The 24,936-nt window shown below is 42.5% G+C and overlaps 1 protein-coding gene across 2 annotated transcripts in view; it reads left to right on the top strand.

Moving 5' to 3' along the window:
• The window catches only part of Fmn1 (formin 1), a 345,263-nt gene that overhangs the window by 191,016 nt on the left and 129,311 nt on the right, over nucleotides 1–24,936 (top strand). For both annotated transcript variants that reach the window (XM_050134444.1, XM_050134445.1), the window contains 3 exons: nucleotides 2,933–3,020; nucleotides 17,307–17,368; nucleotides 19,136–19,224. In XM_050134444.1, coding sequence (XP_049990401.1) covers nucleotides 2,933–3,020; nucleotides 17,307–17,368; nucleotides 19,136–19,224 — 239 coding nt within the window. The remainder of the gene's footprint in view (nucleotides 1–2,932; nucleotides 3,021–17,306; nucleotides 17,369–19,135; nucleotides 19,225–24,936) is intronic.

The following is a 24,936-nucleotide window of genomic DNA, read 5'->3' as shown; positions in this document are numbered from 1 at the left end:
GAACAGACTAAGACCAGAGTCCACAGAAGGGTGAAGCAGTAAGCATCTGAACATGAGTTCATAACAGAAGTATTGGAAACATGCCAAAAATATTTGAAACTGCTTTTTTCATGATAAACAAAGCTGACATATCTTTAAATGAAAAGAGAAAGAAGAAAGCAGCTCCAAATATGTGGAATCAAAAACAAAAGCACAGACTTTATAACTGATACCACAGAAAGAACAAATATAAGAAACCAATGTGAATAATTATATATATATATGTGTGTGTATATATATATCCATATCTGATATGTCAAAATTTGAGTAACCTGGATGACATGGACCAATTCCTACAAACTTGTAACCCACCTAGACAGTATCATTAGGAAACAGAAAGTCTAACCAGCCATCATTGAGAATTGATCCAGAACTCCAGCATCTCTCAGAAGGGAAAACAGTGGACAAGTCTGCCAAACACTTGAAAAAGTCCAGGACATTGTTTCTCAAACTCTTCAAAAATCTGAAATTGGAACCCTTGAAGATAGATTTATTTTTATGAAGTGAGGATTTCTCTGATACCAAAGACACTGCAAGAAATGAAAAGCAGCATTGACCCTGGTTAATATAGATGAATACCACCAACAAAATACTAGCAAGCCAAATCCAAAATAGCATTAGACGGATCATATGTTATAGTAACACGGGGCTTACCACTGTGATGCTCAGATGGCTGTGCTTGATCTCTCTCTCTCTCTCTCTCTCTCTCTCTCTCTCTCTCTCTCTCTCTCTCCCTCCATATGTGTTTGTGTGTATGATTCAGATACATTAACAAAGCAAAGAATAAAGATCACATATTCGTCTCAAAAAACATAGAAAGAACACTTGACAAAGTTTGACATCAGTGTTAGGGTTTTATTTGCTGTGATAAAACACCATGACCAAAAGCTACCTGTGTTTCACCAAAGAAAGACAGGGCAGGAAGTCAAGGTAGAAACCCGGAGGGAGGAACTGAAGCAGGGATCACAGAAGAATGCTGCTTACTAGCTTTCTACTCATGACTTGCTAAGGTTGCTTTCTTGTACAACTTAGGACCACCTGGCCAAGGTTAGCACTGGGCTAGGCCCTTCCTCATCAACCAGTAATCAAGAAAATTTCCTATATTCTTGACTACAGGTCAATCTGATGGAGGCATTTTCTGAACTGAGGTTCTTCTTTCTAAACTGAATTTAAAAGTGTCAAGTTGACAAAAAAACTAACAATCACAACACATTTCATGATTAAAGAAAAGGCTTACTGAATTAATAACAAAAGGAGATTGCTTGAGCATAATAAAGATTATGTTTTTAAAGCTTGAAGATACATCCTAACCAATGGTGAGGTACTGAAACTTTTGTCACTGAAGTCAAGAACAAGGCATTGGTGCCCCGTTTTGCAAGTTTTAGGCAAGAAAAAAACAATCAGTTAATTTGAAAACTAATTAGTTAATGTCTTTATCATTGTTATATTGCTAGGAAGAGACACTGTGACCACAGCAGATCTTATAAAGGAAAGCATTAAGTTGGGGCTTGCTTACAGTTTCAAAGGGTCAGTCCATTAGCATCGAGGCAGGAAGAATGTTAGCTCTCAGGCACACATGGTGCTGAAGAGATAGCTTAGAGTTCTACATCTGGGTAGGCAGGCGGCAGGAAGAGAGCAAGACTCTGGGCCTGGCTTGAGCATTTGAAACCCCAACTTCCTCCAACAAGGCCACACCTCCTAATCTCTCTCAAGTAGCACTATTCTCTATCAAAGAATTCAAATATTTTGAGTCTGTAAGGGCCATTCCTATTCAAACCACCATATTTAGTTAAGTAATTAATACACCCTCAATGGGTGTATTACATGTAAAACATGATTTTATATGGGGGATGGTAGTATTGGGAGGTTGTCATTCAGATAAATTTTCCATCATTCAAGATGAAAAGGTTTCAGAGATGTAGAACGATAGACATGTAGTTAGCAGTATGAATCATACTGTTGTATATACTTGAGGGTTTTTAATATAGTGTGTTTCCTCTGTGGGATTTCTATGGTAATAATCCAAAATCAAATAGAATGAAGCTTTCAAAACTGAGAGAAAATAATATTCAATGAAGAGGATCTGAGTCATATAATTGTGTATTCATTGTATTCTTTCCATTTTTGTCTGTTCTTGAAGGGGGAATCTGATTCATTCCACAGTGAAAGAGTGGATAAGTAAAAACTTAGAGATGTGGATGAGGGTCTCGTTAGAAGCATAAAGAGAATTTAGTACATATGTAGGGGCAAAGCCTAAAAATACTCTAACTTGTCTCCTTCCCTGTTTGGGGAGCAAAACCTGCTTCAAAAGAAACACAACCTGTGAGCTCAGTGACAGGTAGCACTCTAACCAAGGAAGGCTTTCTGTGATAACATCCTTCCCACTCCTGTGGCAGCCTGAATAATGAAGTGGTGGTGGGTTAGCTGGGATAGCTTGCTTTTACCTAGCAGCAGCCAGAATCCATGTCTTGTTCTCTTGGCCCCTTGTGTTTGAAGAGGTCAAAGCAGCCAGGAGTGGTGGCACATTCCTTTTAACCTCTCCTCTCGGAAGGCTGAGGCAAAAGGTTATAAGTCCCAGACCAATCTGGTCTATATGGTGAAGCAAATTATTTTAAAACATAAAAGAAAAAATCAGAGTAAAATAATTTAAAGATGTTTGATGTTTGTGTTAGACCAGATGAATTCTGCATGGCATTTTCCTTTGTTTTTGGATTGTAATGTAGATATGCTACTTTGAATTTAAGCGTCAAGTCGAGTGCCTGTGATACTGTCAATATTTTCCCTTAGTGCATCAGTATATAGAAAAGTCTTAAAGTCTTGGTGTTTTTTTTTCCCTGAAGGATTGCATGATCATTTGAGCTTGTATTTTTCTCTTTTTACTTTAAAATTATAGATCATCAAGTTATTGGATGGAAAACGATCTCAAACTGTGGGAATCTTGATATCTAGTTTACATTTAGAAATGAAAGACATCCAGCAGGGTAAGTCCTTCCTGTCATTTCCCTCTAGCTTTCAAGTTCCCCATAGCTTTCCATGCATGTTAATTCTATCTGAGTGTGGCTTCATCTTGACATTTTTGTATGGGTATATGAGGTATGTCTTATTTCTCCCCTGTTGCCTACATCATCCATCCTGCATTTCCAGGTAGTCCACTTTCTCCTCTCTAACAATCCTCCTCTGAAATCTTTCTGAATATTCTGTTGTGAAAAATTTCCAAAATACCTAAAAGTTAGAATGTCTGGTAACCAACATCCAGTTAAAATCCATTGTTACTTTCACTTGATATAGGCAGTCCTCTCCTAGATAGATCCTTATGAAAAAGATGTCTCAGGCATTTTGTAATTTATCTTGCAAAACCATTAGTACTACTAATAAAAGGTGAAGGGATTTTCCCAAAATACAACTGTAGCATCGTTATCTTGTCTTGAAATTGATTAACAAATTTTTCAGTATCTTTATTATTATTATTTTTATTGAAATCTACATTTTTCTCTGCTCCTCTCCCTGCCTCTCCCCTCCCCACTTCAACCCTCCTCCAACGTCCCCATGCTCCCAATTTACTCAGGAGATCTTGTCTTTTTCTACTTCTCATGTATATTAGATCCATGTATGTCTCTCTTAGGGTCCTCATTGTTGTCTAGGTTCTCTGGGACTGTGATTTGTTTGCTGGTTTTCTTTGTTTTATGTTTAAAAACCACTTATGAGACATGTGATAATTGTCTTTCTGTGTCTGGGTTACCTCACTCAAAATAATGTTTTCTAAGCTCTGTCCATTTGCCTGCAAAATTCAAGATGTCATTTATTTTTTTTCTGCTGTGTAGCACTCCATTGTATAAATGTACCACATTTTTCTTATCCATTCTTTGGTTGAGTGGCATTTAGGTTGTTTTGGCTATGACAAACAATGCTGCTCCCTATTTTCATTTTGAGTGTTATCTTGGCAATTTATTTGTTGAGGAAACCCACTCACTTGTCTTACAGTTTCCCACTTTGATATTTTGCCAGTTTTGCCAATCACCCCTAGCATGTTTTATCTCTCACATTCATCTATCCTCTGTGTTTCCTGTGCAGTGTTGGTTTGGTCTAGATTTACAGTAGGTAAGAGGAATTCTTCATAGGTGCTGTACATGCCATATGTTATATATACATGATTTCTTCAAAGTTAGTATTGAGTGGGTCATGAGGTTAGTAGGCACTGAGGATTTTTGTCTAGGTTTATTCCTTCATTAATATACAAGATATTTGATGTATGGATTCAGTCATTTCTTATTCTTTAGATTGAATATGCCTCTATAGAGAAACATAGCAACCACTTGATTTTTGCTATTGCCCCCCCCCGTGCGCACGTGTGCGCGTGCACACACACACACACACACACTTGCTTCTTCAAATGATAGCATTTCACTTTGTTATCTTTGGTGCCTTTTTAAATAAGAGCATCTAAAGAGACTGATGCATAGACTGGCTACAAAAAAAAACTTGAATTGAGAGAAGGGAGAAAAATTCCACCTTGATTTCTATATTAAAAAATTTGTCTTTCATATTAGTTCCTCAGAAAGGCATATGAATAAAAATAATCTCCAGAACCTGAAGCCTAGAAAGATGACTTACTAAATAAAATGCTTCTTAGAGTAAGCTTTAAAAGATTTGTTTATTTTTATTTTGTGTGTATAGATGTTCTATATGCCTGTGCACCATACACATGCAATGCCTGGGGGTGAATCAAGAAAACATTGGTCTTGCCGGATGGTGGTGGCACACGCCTTTAATCCCAGGACTTGGGAGGCAGAGGCAGGCGGATCTCTGTGAGTTCGAAACCAGCCTGGTCTACAAGAGCTAGTGCCAGGACAGGCTCCAAAGCCACAGAGAACCTCTGTCTAAAAAAAAAAAAAAAAAAAGAAAGAAAGAAAGAAAGAAAGGAAAAGAAAACATTGGTCTTACAGGAATGGAGTTATAGCTATTGTTAATCACCATGTTGGTTCTGGGAACTGAGTCCAGGTTCTCTGCAAAAGCAACAAGTGCCCTTAACCCCCTTTTATTATAATTTTAAAACTAATAAGTTTTATTTGTATACAGAAAATGTATACAAATAAAAAGTAGACCCAAAGTCATCATGCCTTTTGTATTTTACATTAAAACAATATTCCCTTTATTTATCCATCAACTAAATGTAAACCTGTACTTAGATGTGCCACTTATAACATGAAGGGGTTTTGGTATAGTGGAGCATGGGCTTAATGGCACAAGCACTCTGAAGCAACCCTTTCCTTAAGGTTTTAGCCCCTGTTGCTCAAAGTCATTTGTCTCTGCTGCTACTCAGGAGAAGGTTCCTAAAGACACAGAAGTCCTTTTCTTACACTGCTTTTCCTTTCAAAATGGATTTGGTAGAAGATTGAAATTTTTCTACATTACAAAACAACTGAGTTTATTAGAGATAATAAAATATTTTAAATAAATGACAGTCACAGAGTATTCAAATAGGCTGACCTGAACAAATATTTTTGACTTAATGATAGAACCAAGCATGTAAGTGTGAATATTAAACTTGAACAATATTATAGCTGATGGCAGTTTGGAACAGTTTCAGGCACCTTCTGGTGTTTGAAAGGCCTACTGTTGAGATTAAAAGTTTTCATTGGCTTTAGAACCTTTTAGAAAGAAACTTTAGATCAGGATTTGATAGTCTTTTGATGAGAAACTACCATATAATCCTTGGAATGAGAAAGTTCACTAACTGTGGTACAAGAGTTTTGCTTTTAACTTGTGCTTCTCACGCTCTTGGTAAATCCCTGGGAGATGAGATTTTATCTAACAATGTGGATATGAATTTTCCAACTTTCAACATCACCTGAAACATTGTTCAGTTCCTTTTACGTATGTGTCACTGAGTATGGCAGATTGTCATATAGATAAGGGGCATTTGAGTCATGTGATATATCAGTTACCAACTCAGAACCATACACTTTTCCATGGCATTATAGTCCCATTGGACTGAATAGTCATTGTGAAGTGAGCAAGATTTTAGTTTGTCTGAACCTTTGCTACTCTGGTCAAGAACAATGTGTATGTGAAGCAAACATGATCTCTCATTTCATCATTTAAAACCCTAACCATAGCATCACAGAATTGTATATCTTATGTGTATGATTATAAACTTTTCTCTGCCACAAACTCCTATGTTACTGTGGTAGTTTTGGATGTCATTGGCCCTCATAATCTCATAGTGAGTGGCACTACTATTGTTGGAGTGGGTATGGCCTTGTTCGAGGAAGTGTGTCACTGTGGGGGTGAGCTTTGAGGTTTCCTATGCTCAGTTTACTACCCAGGGTCAACTTCCTGTTGCCTGCAAAATGTAAGACTCTCAGCTCCTACTCTGGCACCATGTCTGCCTGCATGCCACCATGTTCCCCATCATGATGATAATGGACTGAACCTCTGAAACTGTAAGCGAGCCCCCTCAACTAAATTTTTTCCTTGTAAGAGTTGCTGTGGTCATGGTGTCTCTTCACAGCAATAGAAACCCTAACTAAGACAGTTATGCTCTACATAGTTGGCTCCTAAGTTCTAAAACACTAATCTCCATGTCATTTCTTCATGTAATAATATATACCTGATGAATACAGCAACATAACCAGAAGCTATGCTATTAAATTATTCCTGTAGAGTCTTTGACTGACACTGGTTTCTGAATGAGATGTCATTCTGAATCCAAGTCTGATTGTGAATGGAATTTGCTTGGCCCTGTGCTGTTGTCCTGTTGAACAGATTCCTCAGGCTGATGGAGCCAGAGACATTAACATTCACATGAGGGAACTGGAACAAGATCTGATGGGAGGCATCAAACTCACAGCTAGGCAAACCCTCACTGCCAGCACGGTCAGTTAAGAGCATATCCTTTCACCTCCTAGACATAAAATCGTATTTGTCAGGTTGCCAAGAATAAAGATGTTAACTTTCCCTTTTCAAAGTCTCAAGAAATAGTGTCTATAACCTAAAATCCAGTACCTAAAAGCTCACATTTATTGCACCTAAGCATCTTCTCGACTACAGCATTGGAAAGGTCCAAGCCAGCTACGATCTTGTTCACCTCACAATGAGTAGTCAGTCCAGGGGGGCCGTAATGCCGTGAAAAGGTTTATGATTCTGAGTTGGTTAACTGCAGTATCACATGACTCAAAATGACCCTTATCCATGTGGCAATCTGTCATACTCACCAGGACATACGCAAAAGGAACTGAATAAAGCCTGTTGTACGTAAAACAGTGGCCGTGCTTGCTCATTGTTCCGTCCATATCCTCATCTCCACTCGGTGTTATGTATATTCATGCCGTTTCCCGAGCAAGATGTGATCTGTACTCCAGCACGTGCACAGAAACACAAGAAACATATTTTGAGTAAGGGGCAGGTAGATGATAATAGAAGCACAAAGAAATAAGCATAGACAAACTCTGAAAATGAAACACTTAATTCCTGGGAAATGTACTCTTCGGCTTGCCAGCAGAGGGACCTGTCAGTCTCCGGAAGCAATTCAGGGTTCCTATTTTCTAATGACAGCTGTCCTGCTGAGATTATAACTCTGTCTGTCTATCTATCTGTCTGTCTGTCTGTCTGTCTATCTTCTACCTACCCATCTTCCTATCTGCAATGCCGAGTATCAAAGGAACAACCTTGTCCATCCTTGTTATTTGCTCTCAGATTTGTTCTTCTACTTTCTCACCGTGTGTTATTTTTAGCTTTACACAGGGCTCAATATATTGTTTGGTTTGCACATCTGTTTTTCTGTCGTTTGCATATACTCTAAGAATGTAAGCTCCAAGAAGGAGAGTGTCCACAGATGCGAACCCCAGAGACCTCCTGCTTGTGCCTGGCATCCACATGGTGATCATTAAGGACTTGTTGAATGAATAAATGAAAATGGTTGTGGTGGTAGTTAACTGTGGTTGCCATCCTGATTGGATTGACAGACACCTAAGGTGTGAGGCATGCTTCTGAACAAGTCCGTGATAGCATCTGCAGAGACAACCAGCTCACGAGGGCTCTGACTTGTCATGTCGTTGAGGGCTTTTTTCTTCTTCTGGCCTCTCCCCATCTCCCCCTTCATTCTGCTTCCTGTCCATTAGGAACTGAAGTACAGTTTTGTCACATGTGTGTTGCGACAATCTTCTGCCCAAGTCTATGGGGCCAACCAACATCTATGGATGAACCCTTTGAACCTGTGACCCAAATAAATCTTTCCTTCTTTGTATCTGGTCAGGATTGAAAGAAAAGCATCTAGTTTAGGTGGGTAAATCTATAAGAGACTGTGTGACCTCAGAGGATAAATGTGAAGGTCAGATTAGAGACTGTGTGACCTTAGATAAATGAGAAAGGTCGGATTAAAGCCTGTGTGACCTCAGAGGATAAATGATGCAGGTCAGGTGGATAAATCTATTAGAGCCTGCATGATCTTAGAGGATAAACAATGAAGCTCAGAACCAAGGCTGACACACACATTAATGTAAAAGAGGAAAAACATGGACGTGGGGTATTTAGAGAGTAGTTATAACTAGTAGTAACAGCTACAGGGAGGGGAGGAAGGAAACAGAATCTGGGATACACCTTAGGCAATAAAGGGAAAACATGAAAGGCAAACCAGAGGTCTAGCAGCAAAGGCAACTTCAAGGAGAAATGAATTCTGTGTTAGAGGATTTTAGCATCCCTTCACTGGAGCTGTTCAAGCTAGCGTCTGGAGGACCATGAAAATCCTACCCTCGGGGGTAAAGGAGTAGGGCTAGGCTACAGACACAACACCCTCCGAAGAGTAAGTCTGGGCTTTTCTCTACTAAAGTAGCATACTTGCTGAAGTCTCGACCAGAGTTGCTACAGGAGTGATTGCAAGGGAAATGGTTTCAAAAGAAGTTCCAGAAAGCCTGTGTTTCACCCAAGATCTACTGAATCACTGATTTACTTACCCCTGGCTTTCCATCATAAAACGGGATGACTTATATTTAGAAGCATTTGGCATGTGTGGACACAGTGACTGCCTACATGATTGCAAATTAGTGTTTTCATTCCATGTTAGTAATTTCCTCTTATTCTCGTCCCAGGGGAGATGGAAAATTGCTGTTGACTATTCTTGATACAAACCTCCATATGCCTTGCAATGGACTAGGTGCCAGAAGCCTCCTGGCACTCATTTGGAATTTCCCGCACACTCAGAACTTATATTTATAATATTTAATCTAATACCAAAATAAAACATTTTTCATTCGCGTTCCTACTGGTCTGGTCAGAGGGTTCAGCTGCATTGCGTCGTAGCCTCTCTGTGTCAGTCTCAGCGTGAGAATGGAAGGCCACTTAAAGGAGGCTCCCAGCCTGGAACCTACATCCCACAGTACCCACCCACCAGACCTTGTTGCTTTGCTCTAATAAGTTACAGAAATCCATGTCAATACTAAGGGGAGTTTTCAAAAATGAATCTGACTGGGCATTGGGTATACATACACCATAGGTCATTGAAGACCTCCTGAGAAAAATGCCACCGTAGCGTAAAAATCTCTGCTCCAAAGGTTTTCAGTCTCCAAATCAACTTGGCCGAGAACCCTCCCAATCTGGTGTTTTAGAGCACAGTTGTCAAAGTGTACCTTCTAATATGTATGCTACACAATGCATGGCAGAGCTAGCACCCACATTCTGAAGCCTAGACGATCCCAATTCAAATGAGCTTCACAAGATTTTAAATGCCTTGCTAGTTTTGATGGCTTCCGATTCTCATTTGGATACAATTGTGATGGAAAGGTGGAAACTTCTGTAAGGTTTATGGCATACAGTTCCTTGGCAACCATGCTTTGATTGTCCTTTTTACTCGGTTCCGTGGACGATAAAGACAAAGTCTCCGCCTTCGTCTTACCGTCAGTGTAGGGCTTCTCTGCAGGAACCTCAAAGCCAACTTGTTTACATTGGGAAGTTTAGTTAAAAATAGACATTAGAATTTAAAAATGAACTTCATTTACATTGTTCTCCTTGTTCTCCCCAACCCAAATCGTGACATACTGAAAGGAAAAATGGTGCAGCTATCACGTGCTGCAGGAGCTTACCCACCATAAGTGACTTGTGGACATGATGGCATACCAACCCCATGACAAGGCCGGTGACAATCAATTCATTAAGCACTGATAGAGGCCAATTTAAAAAATTAGGAAAAGTAAATGGTCTTTCTACTGCTTCCCTTCCCTACCTTTTCTTTCCTCCCACAGAGTCTGACATACCTCAGCAGCGGGGCTGCCCTCGCCTGTCTCCTTCTAAGCCATTATCCAGCCCTTCAATAGCAGGATGGAGTCAGAAAGTGGAGGCCGGTCCCTCTTTATACTTTTCCTTCAGGCAATCTGCTGAGACCGTCCAATCTGCCAGGAATGTAATTTGGCTTAAAAGAGCAGAACGAATGGAGGGCCAGAAGCAGCTTAACCCAAACTGTTTCTCATTCCACCGCCCTCCAGAGAATAGAGGGGAGGCAGGCAGGGAAGTTTTGTGAATTCTACACTCTGTGCCCTTCTTTGAGGTTTGAACCATGGACAATTCTAATTGTAGCTACAGGATGGTATCTTGGGGCATGGTACATGCCTGAGCTTAGGGGAAAGTTGGGACTTTTGTGTTATAAGATTGAATGATTTTGAGGTTTCAGGGTAGATGAGCTAAAAAAAAAAAAAGTCCCTTTGGTGACCATTTCCACTTTCCCAGGACAGCCCATATTTACTGTGTCTTTCACACTTGCCTCCCATTCCAACAGAGCCTAAATTAAGGTCTTCGTCAGCTACTGTTACACTCTGCCAGGCATTCAGAAGTGCGGTAAAAACTGGAAATTACATTCCCTTGATATTACTTATTCTTTCGGTATCTGGAGGTAACTCCATGTTTATTTTTCAAAGTGTTTTTGCTCCCCTGTTAGTAAATTTTGACATGAAATATAAGAATCCCAGTCATTTCTATATATTTTATTTCAGATAAAGCCTTTTCAAACTCGCACTTCCTCCCTCCTGGAAATTCTGTGGAGGGGAGTTCAGCTGGAGCACAGATTCTCCAGAATAGCTTCAGTTATGGAAAGATTGACATTAAGTTATGAAAATATTGACATTAGGTCATTGCGTTAGAGAAACTAAATTGTTAAAGTTAGCACTGGAGATAGTAAAATATTAGTGAATATGGATGATATATATTGATTTTTATAACATACGCCGCCTGAGATTCCCATCAGACACCTTTATTTGTATATAAGCATGTAGAGCCATTCAGAACACAAGGTTCCTCTGTAGCCTTCTGTCTGCTGGTTGGTGGTTCATTATCTTAGGGGCATTTAGTCTGTTTTTAGGTTACCCTGTTTGTTTTTTAAATGTCTTTCCCAGTGGTAAAGGTTGTAGTCATAAAGAGTGGAAGGTGTCGTCTTGCTCCGGTAAATTTCTACCTCACTGGAGGGTAATCCATGAGTGCAGGATAGAACTTGAGGAATCCAGCTGGGTGATGTCCTACCTCACTTTTATCACTCATAAAACCCAGGTGGCAGCATGGCCTTCTTCAGTTTGAGGTGAAACACTTTGAGCAACGCTCACACAGAGGAAGCTTGAAGTAATCATTGACTGCTAATCCTCAGGAAAGTCCGCCCACTGTCCCTACCCTCTAAGGCTATGGACAGAGCTTTCTTTAAGCTCCTTTCTGGTGGGCGCCCTGGAGCATCTCATTGGGATATTAGCAACAAGCAAGGGTCTGTGTGGATCAGTGTCTGCACAGGCTCGCTGGGTGCCCAGGGGGAGGAGAAACACGGTGAGTTGGGCTGGGGGTGGGGGCGAGGCAGCCTGAGGAAAGGGTCCAGAGGAATTTTGCTACTGTGAAGAAAAGAGACTTGTCGCCGAGCTTTTCAGTGGGGGCAGGAGTTCTTCCATACTTCTCTCTGCTACCCCTTCCCTTCCTCTCACCATATGGACTCCACCTCCCTTACAGTGGTGGCTTCTGTCGTTGGTAGACAAGGCCGTGAGAAGACCTTTTCTTCTCTTCAGTACTCGGATTCTGTCACTGCCCTCCCTCGAATCCCATCATACTTCACTTTTCTTTGGTTGAGCCTGAGAAAGTAATATTTTTTTTGCAATTTTTTGGGAGAGGTATACAGAGTTTTCAAAATCCAAATTCTTTTGTATCGATTTCTCATTCTTTTCTCTTTTACTCACCAGTGACTTTTTCTTGATCACTAAAAAAGAAATTGAGTAATTTGGGGAAAACGACGAAGTTTTATATTGGTCGCTTAGCAGTTAGCACTGCCAACAAAACCATGTTCACTAACAGAACTAACAGAGGCAGCTTACTTTGTCAGTCTTTCCTTTCCAGCTGATAAAAGATCTCAGTCATTTGTGCTTGTGACAGGCCACCCTGGACAAGGTAATCTTGTCCGCTACTTAAGTAATACAAATGATTATACAAAGAAATAAAGTGGGCTGCATAAGAATTATTTTACAAACCTATCTGTCCATGGCATCTCTGTCCTTTGGATAACCAGACTTTCCTTGGCTAGTCTATATGAAAGACATGTGTCATCTCTCTCCCAAAGCTCATGCGTGGAGGTGATTCTTCAGTCAAAATGAACATCTCCCAAGCTGGAAACATATCTCAGTAGTAGAGAGAATACTTGTAAGCATGGGCAAACTCCAGCATCACCAAAAGAAAACCCAAGAACAAGCATTCTTGTGAGAAGTCTCTCTCCTTGTTTTACTGTGTTCTCCTAATAACACATCTTCCAAACAGCAAGCACACTGTTGATTTAGACATGGTACCCTCAGAGAGAGAGAGCTCTGGAGGGCTGGGAGAACTTGTAGGTTCTTCCTCCTTCCCCAACAGTAGAGCCAGCGAGGGATTTGCCTGTTGTAAGACCCTGACCTGCGCATGTGCCTCAAGCAGGCGCATAGTTTTTATGTGTGCCTGTTAGTTTGAATTTGTGATACCGGCCTGCTTTTTGTCCCTGCTGACGGTTATTATATCTTAATGGGCGAAACACCACTCTAATGATCCTTGTGTATATAATCCTGGGAGCACAGAGCAGGCACCAGAGGACCACATAAAAATGTTTGCCTCAATTTCCCTGCGAAAAAAAGAAGCCCAGAAACCAGACTTGACCAAGGAACGGATTTTTTAAAGGGAAAGGAACCCAATAAAATTACCAGCTTTTCACAGCGTGTGTCTCCTTCCTTTTGACATATTGTGAGGTGTAGGTGAAATATTCTACCCGAACTGACAGTGTGAGGCGGGGACAACTGAGGAGGGAGGGAGATAAAAGTAAAAGCCACCAGCCATGATTGATATGGCAGTAGCCCCGAGCTGCTGGGGTCTCCCCTTTGTGGATTTGACACTTCACCTTTCTGACACCGTCTGCAGGCGTGTTGGAATAATGAGCCCTTTGCGGATGGAACCCGGAGCTGCGGTTACTCGGGATTACTGTCCCGAAGCTCTGTGGCTGGCTAGAGACTGGTGCGGGCAGTCAGTCTTGATTCGGTTTGTAAGGTGAAAGTTGAACACCTACTTTTGAGACAGGCAAATGGCAGAGAAGGAACAAAGCAAACTGAGTTCAAATGTTCTGATTTGTCTAAGTCTTGCCCATCTTCACCCCAGTGCCCCTCTGTATTTTCAGGACCCAAAGCTCTCCTCGTCCAGACACTTGCCTCTTATCAGCGAGGTTCAGTCTGTGGGAGCCCTGTAGCACCTCCATCTTTCTCCCGCTTGCCCTCACCCACACACACACAGATGCGCACCACACTGGTTTTGTACCCCTTTCATCTTAGGAAGAGCGGTCAAGGTGCCTAAGGAACTATCCCTGACTCCAGGGCTCTCCCAGTCTAGCGCAGGAGAGAAGCTATTGCACACTTGGCATGCTGCACTTTTTATCATTCCACTGTCTCTATTCCATTTAAAATATAGCGAAGTCCTGTGGTAGACCAAGGGCCCTCTACCCTGAAATTCAAGAGTGTCCTTCTAGGGCAGGGAATTTCTGAGTACTGGGCCTTTGGTAGGTAGGGTGTGGAAAGGGGAGAACCCAAGGTATGATAAGAGATGGGGAGTTGCATCCGAGATACATGAGGAGGAAGAGGAAGAGGAGGAGATGAAACTACAAGAGTACACAAAGGACAGAATGAGTTTTAAAACAAGACAAGGAATTAGGGCTTTATCCAAAATTTGAAAGAGAGGCAACTGAAGTGTTGTAAACAGCAAGTAATCTTAAGACGTGTGTTAAAGGAAACTGTTGGTTATAGCTCCTTGTTAGGCCATTTGCTTAGCATGTGCTAGGCACTAGGTTCAGTCTCCAGCATTGCAAAGAAACAAGCCAACAGCTAACTAGCAGACAAACTAACTAGCTGATTAACTCATTACTTAATCACTCATTCCACTCATGACTTAAACAGCTAGCAAACTAACTAACTTTGGTTCTATAATTAAGGATGGCCTGAGGGAAGGATTGAACTTAGAAATAAGCATTAGGGTATATCGATAGGTCTGGGTATACTAAATTTCCTTTAAGATACTTTACACGGTATTCTTTAAAACTTGGAGATGGCCGAGTCTATATGTGCCATGTTAATAAAACTTTTTGAGTTACACCTCAATGGATTCTGACGGGAAGATCCAAGAGGGTTTTCTGGCAAAAAACCTCCTGAAACACCAAAGAATTCTGGAAGCTATACTTAGAGCATGAATTCCTGGTAGTCCCAAGTCTTCAGATTCTTAGAGGCTGAGAGAGAGGATTAGCAAGCTTGTAAAGACATGGCAATGCATATTTGAACTCATGATCATCATAGGCCTTTCTTAGGTTCTGGCATGAGCTTCTATTTTATATGCTGTGACAACCTCACATATGGCCTCACTCCGTATCTTCAGTGAGGGGTGAAGGGTGTCAGCTCTGTTTTCTAGCTATCCTCAGGTCCCAGCGACCTACTGATAACATTAGCCCATAGAGTGGAGAATGTTAGGTCTGTTCATGAGAGTCATCCCACCCACCCAGTCCCACTCCGGAAGAATCTGGCTTTTGCAGTTACCTCTCCCTGGAATATTTTCCTGCCAAGTTATTCACAAAGTTGACATTTTTAAGTCTTACATGTCACCTCCCTCAGGAAACTTTTCATGATGATGTTAGGTCCTCTTATAGACGTTTGTCTGTTATTTCTTTTTCCTGTTCATTGGGGCACTAAGGATCAGACCCAGGAATCCATGCATGCTAAGCTGCAACTAACCTATTCCCCCAGCCCAGTTTACTGCCTTTAAAGTTTATTGCCACCTGCAATTGTGCATTTATTATTTTTATCCCTCAGTCTACGGCATTAATTTCATAAGATTCAATACTTTTGTCTTAGATAGCCATGGCCCTTGAAAACAATCTCTGAAAAGCTGATTTCCGTGTGCAATCAACAGATAATTACTCGGGGCCTAGGAGGATGAATGCGTGAATAAAAGTCTCCAGAACCCCGCCTGTTTCTGGTCCCATCTGTCTTCATATTTTCTTCTCGCTGCCTGGTACACAGAAATACAAACCACTGAACCATGTATCTGGGGTCGAAGTTGACTAACTCTTTCAAACCAAGCACTTACTCAGGGTGGAAAAACCCCAGATCTTTCTTTCTTGGTGACAGAGATTTTTTTGATTCAGGCTCCAAGCTCAGATACAGTACTCAGGGTGCATTGTTTTTTTTTTTTTTTTTTTTAAGCAGTCATTCCTTTAAAATCTATCTTTAAATATGTACCTTTTCTTCTTCATTCATATCAGCTAATTTTTAAAGCAGCATGCTGGAGTTCATATAAAAGAGCCATTGTTCCTGGCCTTTTCTATTTGCCTGTTTTTAAAACATCAGCCATTTAGATCATCCATCTGACCAATTACTGAATCTCTATTATCTCCACAAACAATACCCCAGTCCTGAGACACTAAGTTCTTTCATTCTTTTCCCAAATCACAATTTTTTTTTTCCTGATGGTGGGGTTCACACTGACTTTCCTGGTACCTTGGTAGAATCTTGTCAGGATTCTTCTAATTGCCCCCACCCTCCATCCACAAGTCTAGAAATAACTGTGAATGAGGGTCTAAGTTAGAGAAACTAGGTGCAAAGCAGTTTTAAGTATTCCTCTTGGTGTTCTGGGTAGGGATCTGCTCTAGTCTCAGGTAAATAATTTTATTGAAATGTTTGAATGCATACATATGAGTCTAAATGATAGGAGGAAGAAAAAAATTCAGAAGCAACCTACCCTTCACCCCGTTCTCTGCATTCTCCAGGGAAGCCTGGTGTAATGGAAGGAACGAATGACTTAGAGAGCAGAACTTTAAGGCATTCTAAGCATCACTGGTTGGTTTAATAAAATTAATTAGCCTGCCACAGAGAAAATTTACTAGCACACTGGTTAATTTCACAATGTAAAGTCAGGAAAGAGAGGTAGCACCGAGGGGACAAACCTTATTAGTTTTGAATAATTATTTAAAGATGTGGGCCCTGCCAATTTCAAACACTTTGATAGCCAATTCCATTAGAGCTTTTAAAAATCTGTTGCATGTGTATCCTAGCATGTATGGGAAGGAACCTCCACAGATGAAATCATAAGCACATTAACTAAAGGCAAAATTACTCATTTAAGATACAGAACCAAAGGCAGAATCCTAATTTAAAAAAAAAATGGGAATAAAAACTTACCTTGGTACTGGCTCATGGGAGGTTTCTATGATCTTAATTTGCTATTGATGCAATGATTATTCTTTCTTGTCTTTTTAATCCAAACAAGATGTTTGCGGCGGCCACAGAAAGGTGCCTGGAATCACATGCCTGAATTCATTTAATTTGCCAACATTGTCCTTTTTTCTTCTTTTTCCCTTCCTGGTAATGGGCAAGAGTCAATTCTTCTACATTAAGTGCTAAATCTCTTCAATTACCAGCCGGGAAGAAAGATTTAAAATTGTGCTTCCAACCTCCAAACTGATTTAGTTTAAAAGCTCAAACCCTTCTCCTGTGGAGTCTAAATTAAACGGCAGAAAAGGACTCAAAGCCTGAAGAATTAAATAAGGCAGGGCTAACACTCAGGCCGGCCATAGGGACAATTTTGGGTTTACTTTCAAAGGAACCCCCGTGGAATGAAAGGAAGGGGAACAGAAACAAGCTGCCAGGCAGAACCTGTGTAAGATGTGCAGGCCGATGTTGCGGGAAATCTGGGCCTGGGGTGAACACTGGAGTGGGGATCAAGTCAAAACCTTACTCCTTTCTCTCTTTTCTTTTCGCCAGCCATATTTAACGTGGATGACTCTGTGGTTGACCTAGAGACCCTGGCAGCCTTGTATGAAAATGTGAGTGTCAAACGCATACAGAACGGAGTTTTTGTCTTTCTTTCTACCCTAAACATCGCCGAGCCATTGGTGTTCTTTGGTAGTCGGGATCTGAACCCCACAGAAGCGATTCAGACACAGCGATGCAGGTTTGCACGTGGAGGATCGTGTTCTTAACTCCCACTGTTAGTGTCTGTCCTAGGAGATGTCTCTGTCACCAACAAAGCAGAGACCTCCGCTGTGCCTTAGAGCCCAGCCCTACTGCTTGCTGACAGAGTGAACAAAAATGAGCCTCCTACTGATGCTGGCACACCCCAGTATCTTCTTCGGAGGAATAGGAGCCCGAATAGCCACTTGGGTGCTCATTCTCATAGCAGATGAGCTGGTGCCATTAAATGCAGGGGGCAGCATTGGACGGCAATTGTGTGATCTAGCTTTAGTGTCTGGCGTCCTCAGCTTGGGGCCCGGCTCTGTCATTGCCTACTAGATGATCTTGGCTGGGCCAGTCATTTAAACAGCTTAGTCCTGTTTTATTCTGTTTCTGTAGTACAACCCAGATTAGTGTGGGACTCCACCTGACTTTTTTCTATTGAGTAAGAATTTGAGCAAGCAACCTGTGATGGAGCTCAGAGCACATCCCAGAAAGCCAAGTCACACAGTTTGGGAACGTTGTGAACCATGTGTAAGAAACATCACTGCAATGCACAAAATCTTTGTGAGTGGGATCCATAGGCCCTTGTGAGGTGATGATACCGGAGAATCATGGTTGTCATCTGCTCTGTTCATTGACTGTCAGGGTTGCAGAAGTATAGGTGAAACTGGATTCTCTAAGCCATGGCAATTCTCACATAACTGCATGGGCTCCGTGACATGCTGTGGTCACTCAGATCACAGGAGTTAAACATGTACGTCCACGGGGACCTTAAATTTCCATAGTCTAGTGTAGCCTAACGAGCTCACCGGTTTCCTACATATTCTCACATTCCTCATGTATGTAAGAAATTATTTAGTACTGAGTGGGAGGTTTTTTTTTTTGCATCTTCCTACCCACATAGTACTCATGAATAAACCCAGAGGCTTACAAGTATCCAACCATTGGAAGTTAGTGGTGCATTTATTGAGTGCCTGGAAGGCAGTGTGAGGATTCCGAATCCAAAACTCATTACTAGCATATTAGTGCAAACCTTAGGGAGTTTTCCTCTGAAAAATGAGGCTATGGCAATTGATGGCATAGAACTCTACCAAGCAAGGTGCCTTCCTGATGCTTTCTGTTGTTACCATGGTTTCAAGAGTATGCATATGGCCAGTAGAGGAAGTCTGTATACAACTAGAAATATTGGGTAAATTATAAAGCATGTTACTGAATGCCCAAATAAGTAGTGTAAACAACACATACTTATTAAAATCAGATAAAATGAAAGTGGCAACTACTAATAATAGTGTGGGAAGCCCATATAAGGTAGGCCTATAGTTCTGGGGAAGAGACAGCTAAGGGCAGCTTGGCCCGCAACTGCCTACGGGAGACTCAAGCTGTCAAATCTCTTGACCTGTGTGTCTGCATGTGTGCGCTTGTCACGACAGTTTACTTTAGCTAGTAACTGCCAAACTTGAACGTGTATGAGGATGACCTGGAAGGGGTTTCCAGGCCCAACCTGTGTAGTTTCTTAGGCTTGAGGTGAGGCCCAAGTGGTGCCAGCGCTTCAGGGTGTGGGCTCACAAGTCTGTGGTCTTCGGCTGATTCACTTGACTGTGTGTGTTGTTTTTGCTTCTTTTCTCCTCCCAATGCAGCGAGCCCAGGAAGATGAGCTGACTAGAATAAGAAAGTACTATGAAACCTCCAAAGAAGAAGACTTGAAGTTGCTGGACAAACCTGAACAGTAAGGAGCCTTGAATTACCTTTGGTTAGTCTGAAAGGGGATCTGCGAACTCCAACTGTCTGCCTACCAGCTATGAATGTCAAGTCTAAATGGTAGAGAGAGCTGAGTTACAACAGCATCCTTCTGTGCCCTATTGCATCCAGCAGGATGACTCGGCTGCCGGGAAGGCTGCTGAGATCCGTGCTGTCGGATACAGGGTGCCTCTCCCCCTGTTCTCACCCCACACCACTCCCATTTCTTTCTCGAGCAACTTAATTCCTCCTAGACTAAACATTTTAGCCAAAAGGGTAACTGAGGAAGGAAGAAGGCGTTACTATTCTGCCTCAAGATTTGCTCATGTGTTAAAAACGATGACAGCAGAGTCACGGACCGGATTCAAACTGGTTTTCCTAAATGTCATGCTCGGTAAATGTAGCCTGAATGTGACAGGTTTCCCACAAACATCTCCTCCTTCTGCGTGGATCTCTCTTCTTTCCATTAATTCTCTCCAGTGGCTAGCTCTGGTTTGCAGTACCATCTCCCATGCTTTGAGAACTCGGACCTCTGCTGCATACCTGAGTGGCTTCCTGTGGCTAGACCCTTGATGTCTGCAAGCCCCAGATGAGTTCCTGGGAGTCCCCCACAAGATATTAGGGACTAAGACTGCCATTGTGCCCCTGGTTTGGGGCTCTTGTGCCTGTTGCTACTATGCCTGCTTCCTGTTCCATTCAAGGCAACCTTCTGCAGCTGGGGAGAGGCAGCTGCAGAAAGCAAAGAGAAAACAAATGAGACGGAGTGTAGCAGGCTACCCCTACAGGCACCCGAGGTTCTGTCTTATACTCTGTGCCTTCTGTCTGGATGCCACAGTTCTCATAGACAGACCCAGAAGGAAACATCTCTAAATGACGGGCGAGGTAGTTTGTTAGAGATCCTAGGTTTACCCCCAAATACTGTCAAACCTTGCCGATAACTTCTGAACCTAAGATGAAATCCTCTCACGTGGCCTTTAAAGCCGATCTGTAAAGCCTTAGAATATCTGTAGGTCAATTCCAATGGGATTCCACTGCCCTTTTATCTTATTAGTATCGGCCGTCAGGCTCGCAGCCTCCACCTCTTCTGATGCTGCTCACCTAGAAGTCAGATTCCCTGACTGTGAATTCACTCTGTTACGTTGCTAATGGTCACAGGAAACGTGACTAGCGATGAGATATGTAGACACTGGCACGGCCACTGCTGGTACTTAGAGATGGTAGATAGGGCACAACAAGCGTTTAGACAGGGTGAATATGCCCAGTTATGGGATGAAATGGTTACGTCTGGAGTTGGCAAACTTTTCCTGTAAAAGACTAGGTGATATTTTATATCTTGTGTGGTGAAAGGATCTCTCATGAGTCCTCAAGTCAGCCACTGCGCTGTCATGGCTCCAAAGCAACCATGGATAAGGCTACATAAGCAAAGGCGCACAGCTGGATGTCAACTTTATATAGAATTGCCAAGATTTGAATTTCGAGTCATTTTACATGAAAAAGAAAAAAGCCTTCTATACTTTGTGCAGTCATTTAAAGTATGAAAGCCATTCTTCGTTTCACGAGTCACATAAATAGAAATGGCTGGCTGGGTTGGGTCCATTAGCTCTAATTTGTCCACACTCAACCCACTCATGAAAGCCTGCGGTCGACCGAGAGGATGGGGTACAATGAAGCACTGACGTGAGACAAACTGTGCGTCTGCCAGGAGAGGCATCCCTCTGCCTTTTGTGGTACAGCCTCCCAGCATCATTTCTCAGCACTAATTGCCAGGGACCCAGAATAATGGTGGCAACTCATTAGCACAGGGCTTATTATCTCCCGGCTCCACCCGTGATCTAGCTAGATAAGCATTTTCAAAGTTTGGGGGGGAGAGGTGGGGGGGGGGCGTTGTGCTGACTCCTGATCACTCACCACTATTGTCAGAGGCAGAGTTGCCTGTCATGTGCGGCTGCTCAGGTGGCAGACAAGGCCGAGGGACCGGCATGGAGACATAGAGAGGTTCCCGGGACCCGAGCAGACCTCGCCTTTGTTCTCCGTGTCTCTGAAGGCAGCTCTTGTCCGATCTGTGCCAGAGTCTGGTTCTCCGGTGATTTATTTGCCACTTATTCCCAGCGAGTGGACTATAAGCATGTTTTACATACTGGGAAATATGAATCATTGAGTTTAGCCTTTCCGTTTCTTAAGAGTCGTGTGGTGCCCAGTCCTATAAATCACAGCACGGAGAGGCTGGCCTCATCACTCACCTCATCAGCTCTCTGACACCCCAGTGCCAGATTTAGAAGGCCGTTTCTCACAAAGCTGTCATCTGCTTGGGACCTGGCTGTCTGAGACTCACTCCTGCCAGGGATGTCCCTTGACCGCCCTGAAATGTGTTGCTGAGGGAGGATGTGGCACTCCTGGTTAGATCTGTTGACCACTTAGGCCCAAAGATGGCCCCCTAAGGTCTGCAGTGAGGCTATTGTGCACATCACATAGGACCTCTCACTGGGTCCACAGCTAGCTACAGTGTTTAGTGTTTTCCTTCCTGGGGTACAGGCGGCGTGGTGAAATAATACCATGAGTGTGACGCATATCTTAGATCATTAGAGGATTCTGAACGATGGTGATAGATCACCTTAGCCTCTTCAAAGACTGCATCACACAGCATCATCCCACCTGTGAGCCGAGCTGCCACGGCATCTGTAAAACCCACACGAGGTGAGCCACAGGCCTTCTGTTGTGGATTCAGGCTGAGCTGGAGTCCTTTCTGGACTCCATTGCGTAAGGAGGGAACGCTTGCTCGCTCGTGCGTCTGTCCTTTCCCTATAGAACTAGAAGACTTATAGAATCCAGAATGAAACTGTAGACTACTCCCAAGTGGAAATTAGCCCGTGAGTATTTGTAAATATGAAGGCCTACGGTGCTTGGGGGTTTTGTAATGGCTTATTATCCCAGCACATGTGGATAGAATATAGAACATAAGGGCGCAGGGGCAGAGTTCATTAGACACTTGGTTCACACAGCCTTTGCGATGACCTTTCCTTTGGGAACTTGGCCAGACAAATGAGAAAAGAGGTATGGTGCTTGACCCTTTGCCTTGTGGTGTTTGTGCTGAAAGTTGCATAAAATCATATATTTGGTTCTCTGATTTTACTTCTCTGGTGTTTTAGATCTTTAAATTTGACCAAATGTGTCCAAGTCATCTGCCTCTTCCAGCACCATGAAGGACCAGTCACTTAGGGTCTTTCTGCTCCACAGCCCCCTTATTTACTTGCCTTTCTCCATCACAGGCCCACTCACCTTCCCCTTGCAAGGCCGTTCTCAGTTCTTTCAGCCTAAAATCTGCTAATGCTTCCAAGTAGCCACGCCACTGCTATAGTGATCATATGATATAAGAAATTTAAAAGTATTATCTATCTAAAAAAAACTCTCTGTTTGTTCAGAAAAAAAAAGTACATTTCAGAATACCAAACTCCATTTACTTTCCCCCAGATTCCTTATAGACACCGTCTAGCCTATCTTGGCTCACTTCTCTGGTCTACAGACCTGTCATTCACAGCATCATGGGGGCTCAGTGACCACAGCCCACATTGCTTCTCCAGGATGCTCATCACTGACCACACCTTTTCCACACGTCAGTAATCATGGGTGTGTTTTTCGCAGTATCAAAAAAGAAACCATATATAAGCCTAACCTTGTTCCCAGGCCCTAAGTACCTGTAAAGGCTTCCCATGCCCCTGCAGAACTGAGCAACCATGGCCAGTGCACTAGAACTCTTTAGCAGTGATAGGTTCTGTACAAAAGCAAAGCCCCTCCGTCTGCTGTCTCTCCCAGCTCCTTGAGATGCTTTGAGAACCTTCCCAGAGCAAGCCCAGAGCCTAGCAAGTTTCTAATCTCAGACAGCCTTGCAGTTTTACTCTGTTCTTTGTTGAGGAGCCTCTGGCCCTGTTGCCACAGATGGGTCCTCTGGCTCCTCCGAGGGACAGTTAGTCGTTTTTCCCCTGGCATTCCCGGCTTCCCATCCACTCCTGGTGAGTGAGCAGAGGCACTGCTGTTTCCTCACTCGTGTGCCGTCTGTGGCCGCTCCGCTACTGTGTTCATCTTAAGGATGGCATTTACCTCGTCCAGAGAACATGGTCCTACACGGGGTATGAAGAGATGAGTGGTCACTAGGGGAAGGGGAGAAATGCAGGGCATTTTCTGGAATAGCTCTCAGCATCTAAAGGAACAACCTTCCCAAACGCATCACAGAACCAAATGCTGCCAGTCCCCAGAGATGTTTACCGCTGACCCTCTGTGAAACTGGCGACAGCTCTGAGGTCGCTGGTGATAAATGACTCTGGCCAGTGCTGTACTGTACTTAGGAGGGAACAATTTAGAAAGGAAGGGTAATTACTTTCTTCCTGTGCCTAAGCAATACTTCTGTGTTCTGTTAAATGCCGTAGTGTGTAGTATGATGATAACTGTGGCTGCGCAGGCACAGAGCCTGAAGACAAGGGAGTGCTTTCTCTTTTGAGTCCTTCGTGCTTCGTTTCCAGAGTATTTTAAAAGGCTAGGACAGGGGAAAATGACAATTAGGACCTGATTGGGGAGTTAAGGAAAGGATAAAAAAAAATATATTAAATCTTACCAGGGAATAGTGTTATACAACTATTATCTCAGTACTTGGGAAGCCGAGTCAGGGAGATTGAAATTTTGAAGTCACCTAAACTCTATAAGCAAGACCTTGTCTCAGAAACAATGCATACAACAAAAACAAACCAGACTTCTAAATCACATCCCCACAAAAAAACCTGTGAAAGCAACAGAATATAGAGCAGGAGAACAAACTTAGGGACAAAAATGGGCGTAGAAGCGGGGGTGGTGGTACAGCCTTTTAATTCCAGCAACTGAGGATGCTGAGGCAGGAGAATGGTAAGTTAGAGACCAACCTAGGCTCCATACCAAGACAGCCAATAAAAGAAAGTTGACCCCTTCCCCTTTTTCCTCCTGTCCCTGTGCCCTATCTGCTCCTCCAGCTCCTCCAGATCCTGGTCCTCCAGCTCCTCCTCTCCACCTCCTGCTGCTCCTTCTCCTCTATCTCATCTGACACAGAGAATAACAACTGTATTCATCTACAAAAGTGCATTTGGTGGAAAACTGTAAAATTTCAAAAAGTGATAGTATTATAAATTGACCAAGACCTTCAGAAATATCAGGTAATAATCATTTCAACTCCAGACTGAAATGAAGGGCTGTTAGTGGATTCTCCTCCTTTCTGAGTTCATAGCCAACTGTCTCAACTCATACTACTTTATACCCTTTCCTGTGGCGGTTGGCCTCAAAAGCACGAGGCTCTTCCAGCTTCATTTCGCGGAAGACACCAGTGCCCAGCCACTCAGACAGTGAGCCACTGTGTGTAGAGCAGTAACCAATTTTGACTCTTGAGAGTTGTTTGGCCAACTTTTTAAAGATTTTTAGGGTGTCTACTTTATGAATTTCTGCTTTTTTCTAAGTACTGAGCTGCCTATCAGCTGTACCTATGTGGGTCAATTGACCGAAAGGGTGAACAAATACCTGGAAAACTAGATCACTATAGGCTGTGATATAACTGAGCAGAAATAACAGCAATCTCATTTCAATAATATCTTATCGCTTGACTATAGATTTTTTTTCCAAAATCTTCAGTTTGTTCTGCTTATGATGATATACTTTTTAGAGAATTCTACATGACACAGGAGTTTAC

The sequence above is a fragment of the Alexandromys fortis genome, unplaced genomic scaffold (assembly GCF_014885135.2).
Source record: "Alexandromys fortis isolate MF-2015 unplaced genomic scaffold, M_Fortis_MF-2015_v1.1 scaffold_6, whole genome shotgun sequence".
NCBI classification, from domain to species: Eukaryota; Metazoa; Chordata; class Mammalia; order Rodentia; family Cricetidae; genus Alexandromys; species Alexandromys fortis.
The sequence above is the reverse complement of the archived record's forward strand: the minus strand, read 5'-3'. Positions and strand labels throughout refer to the sequence as shown.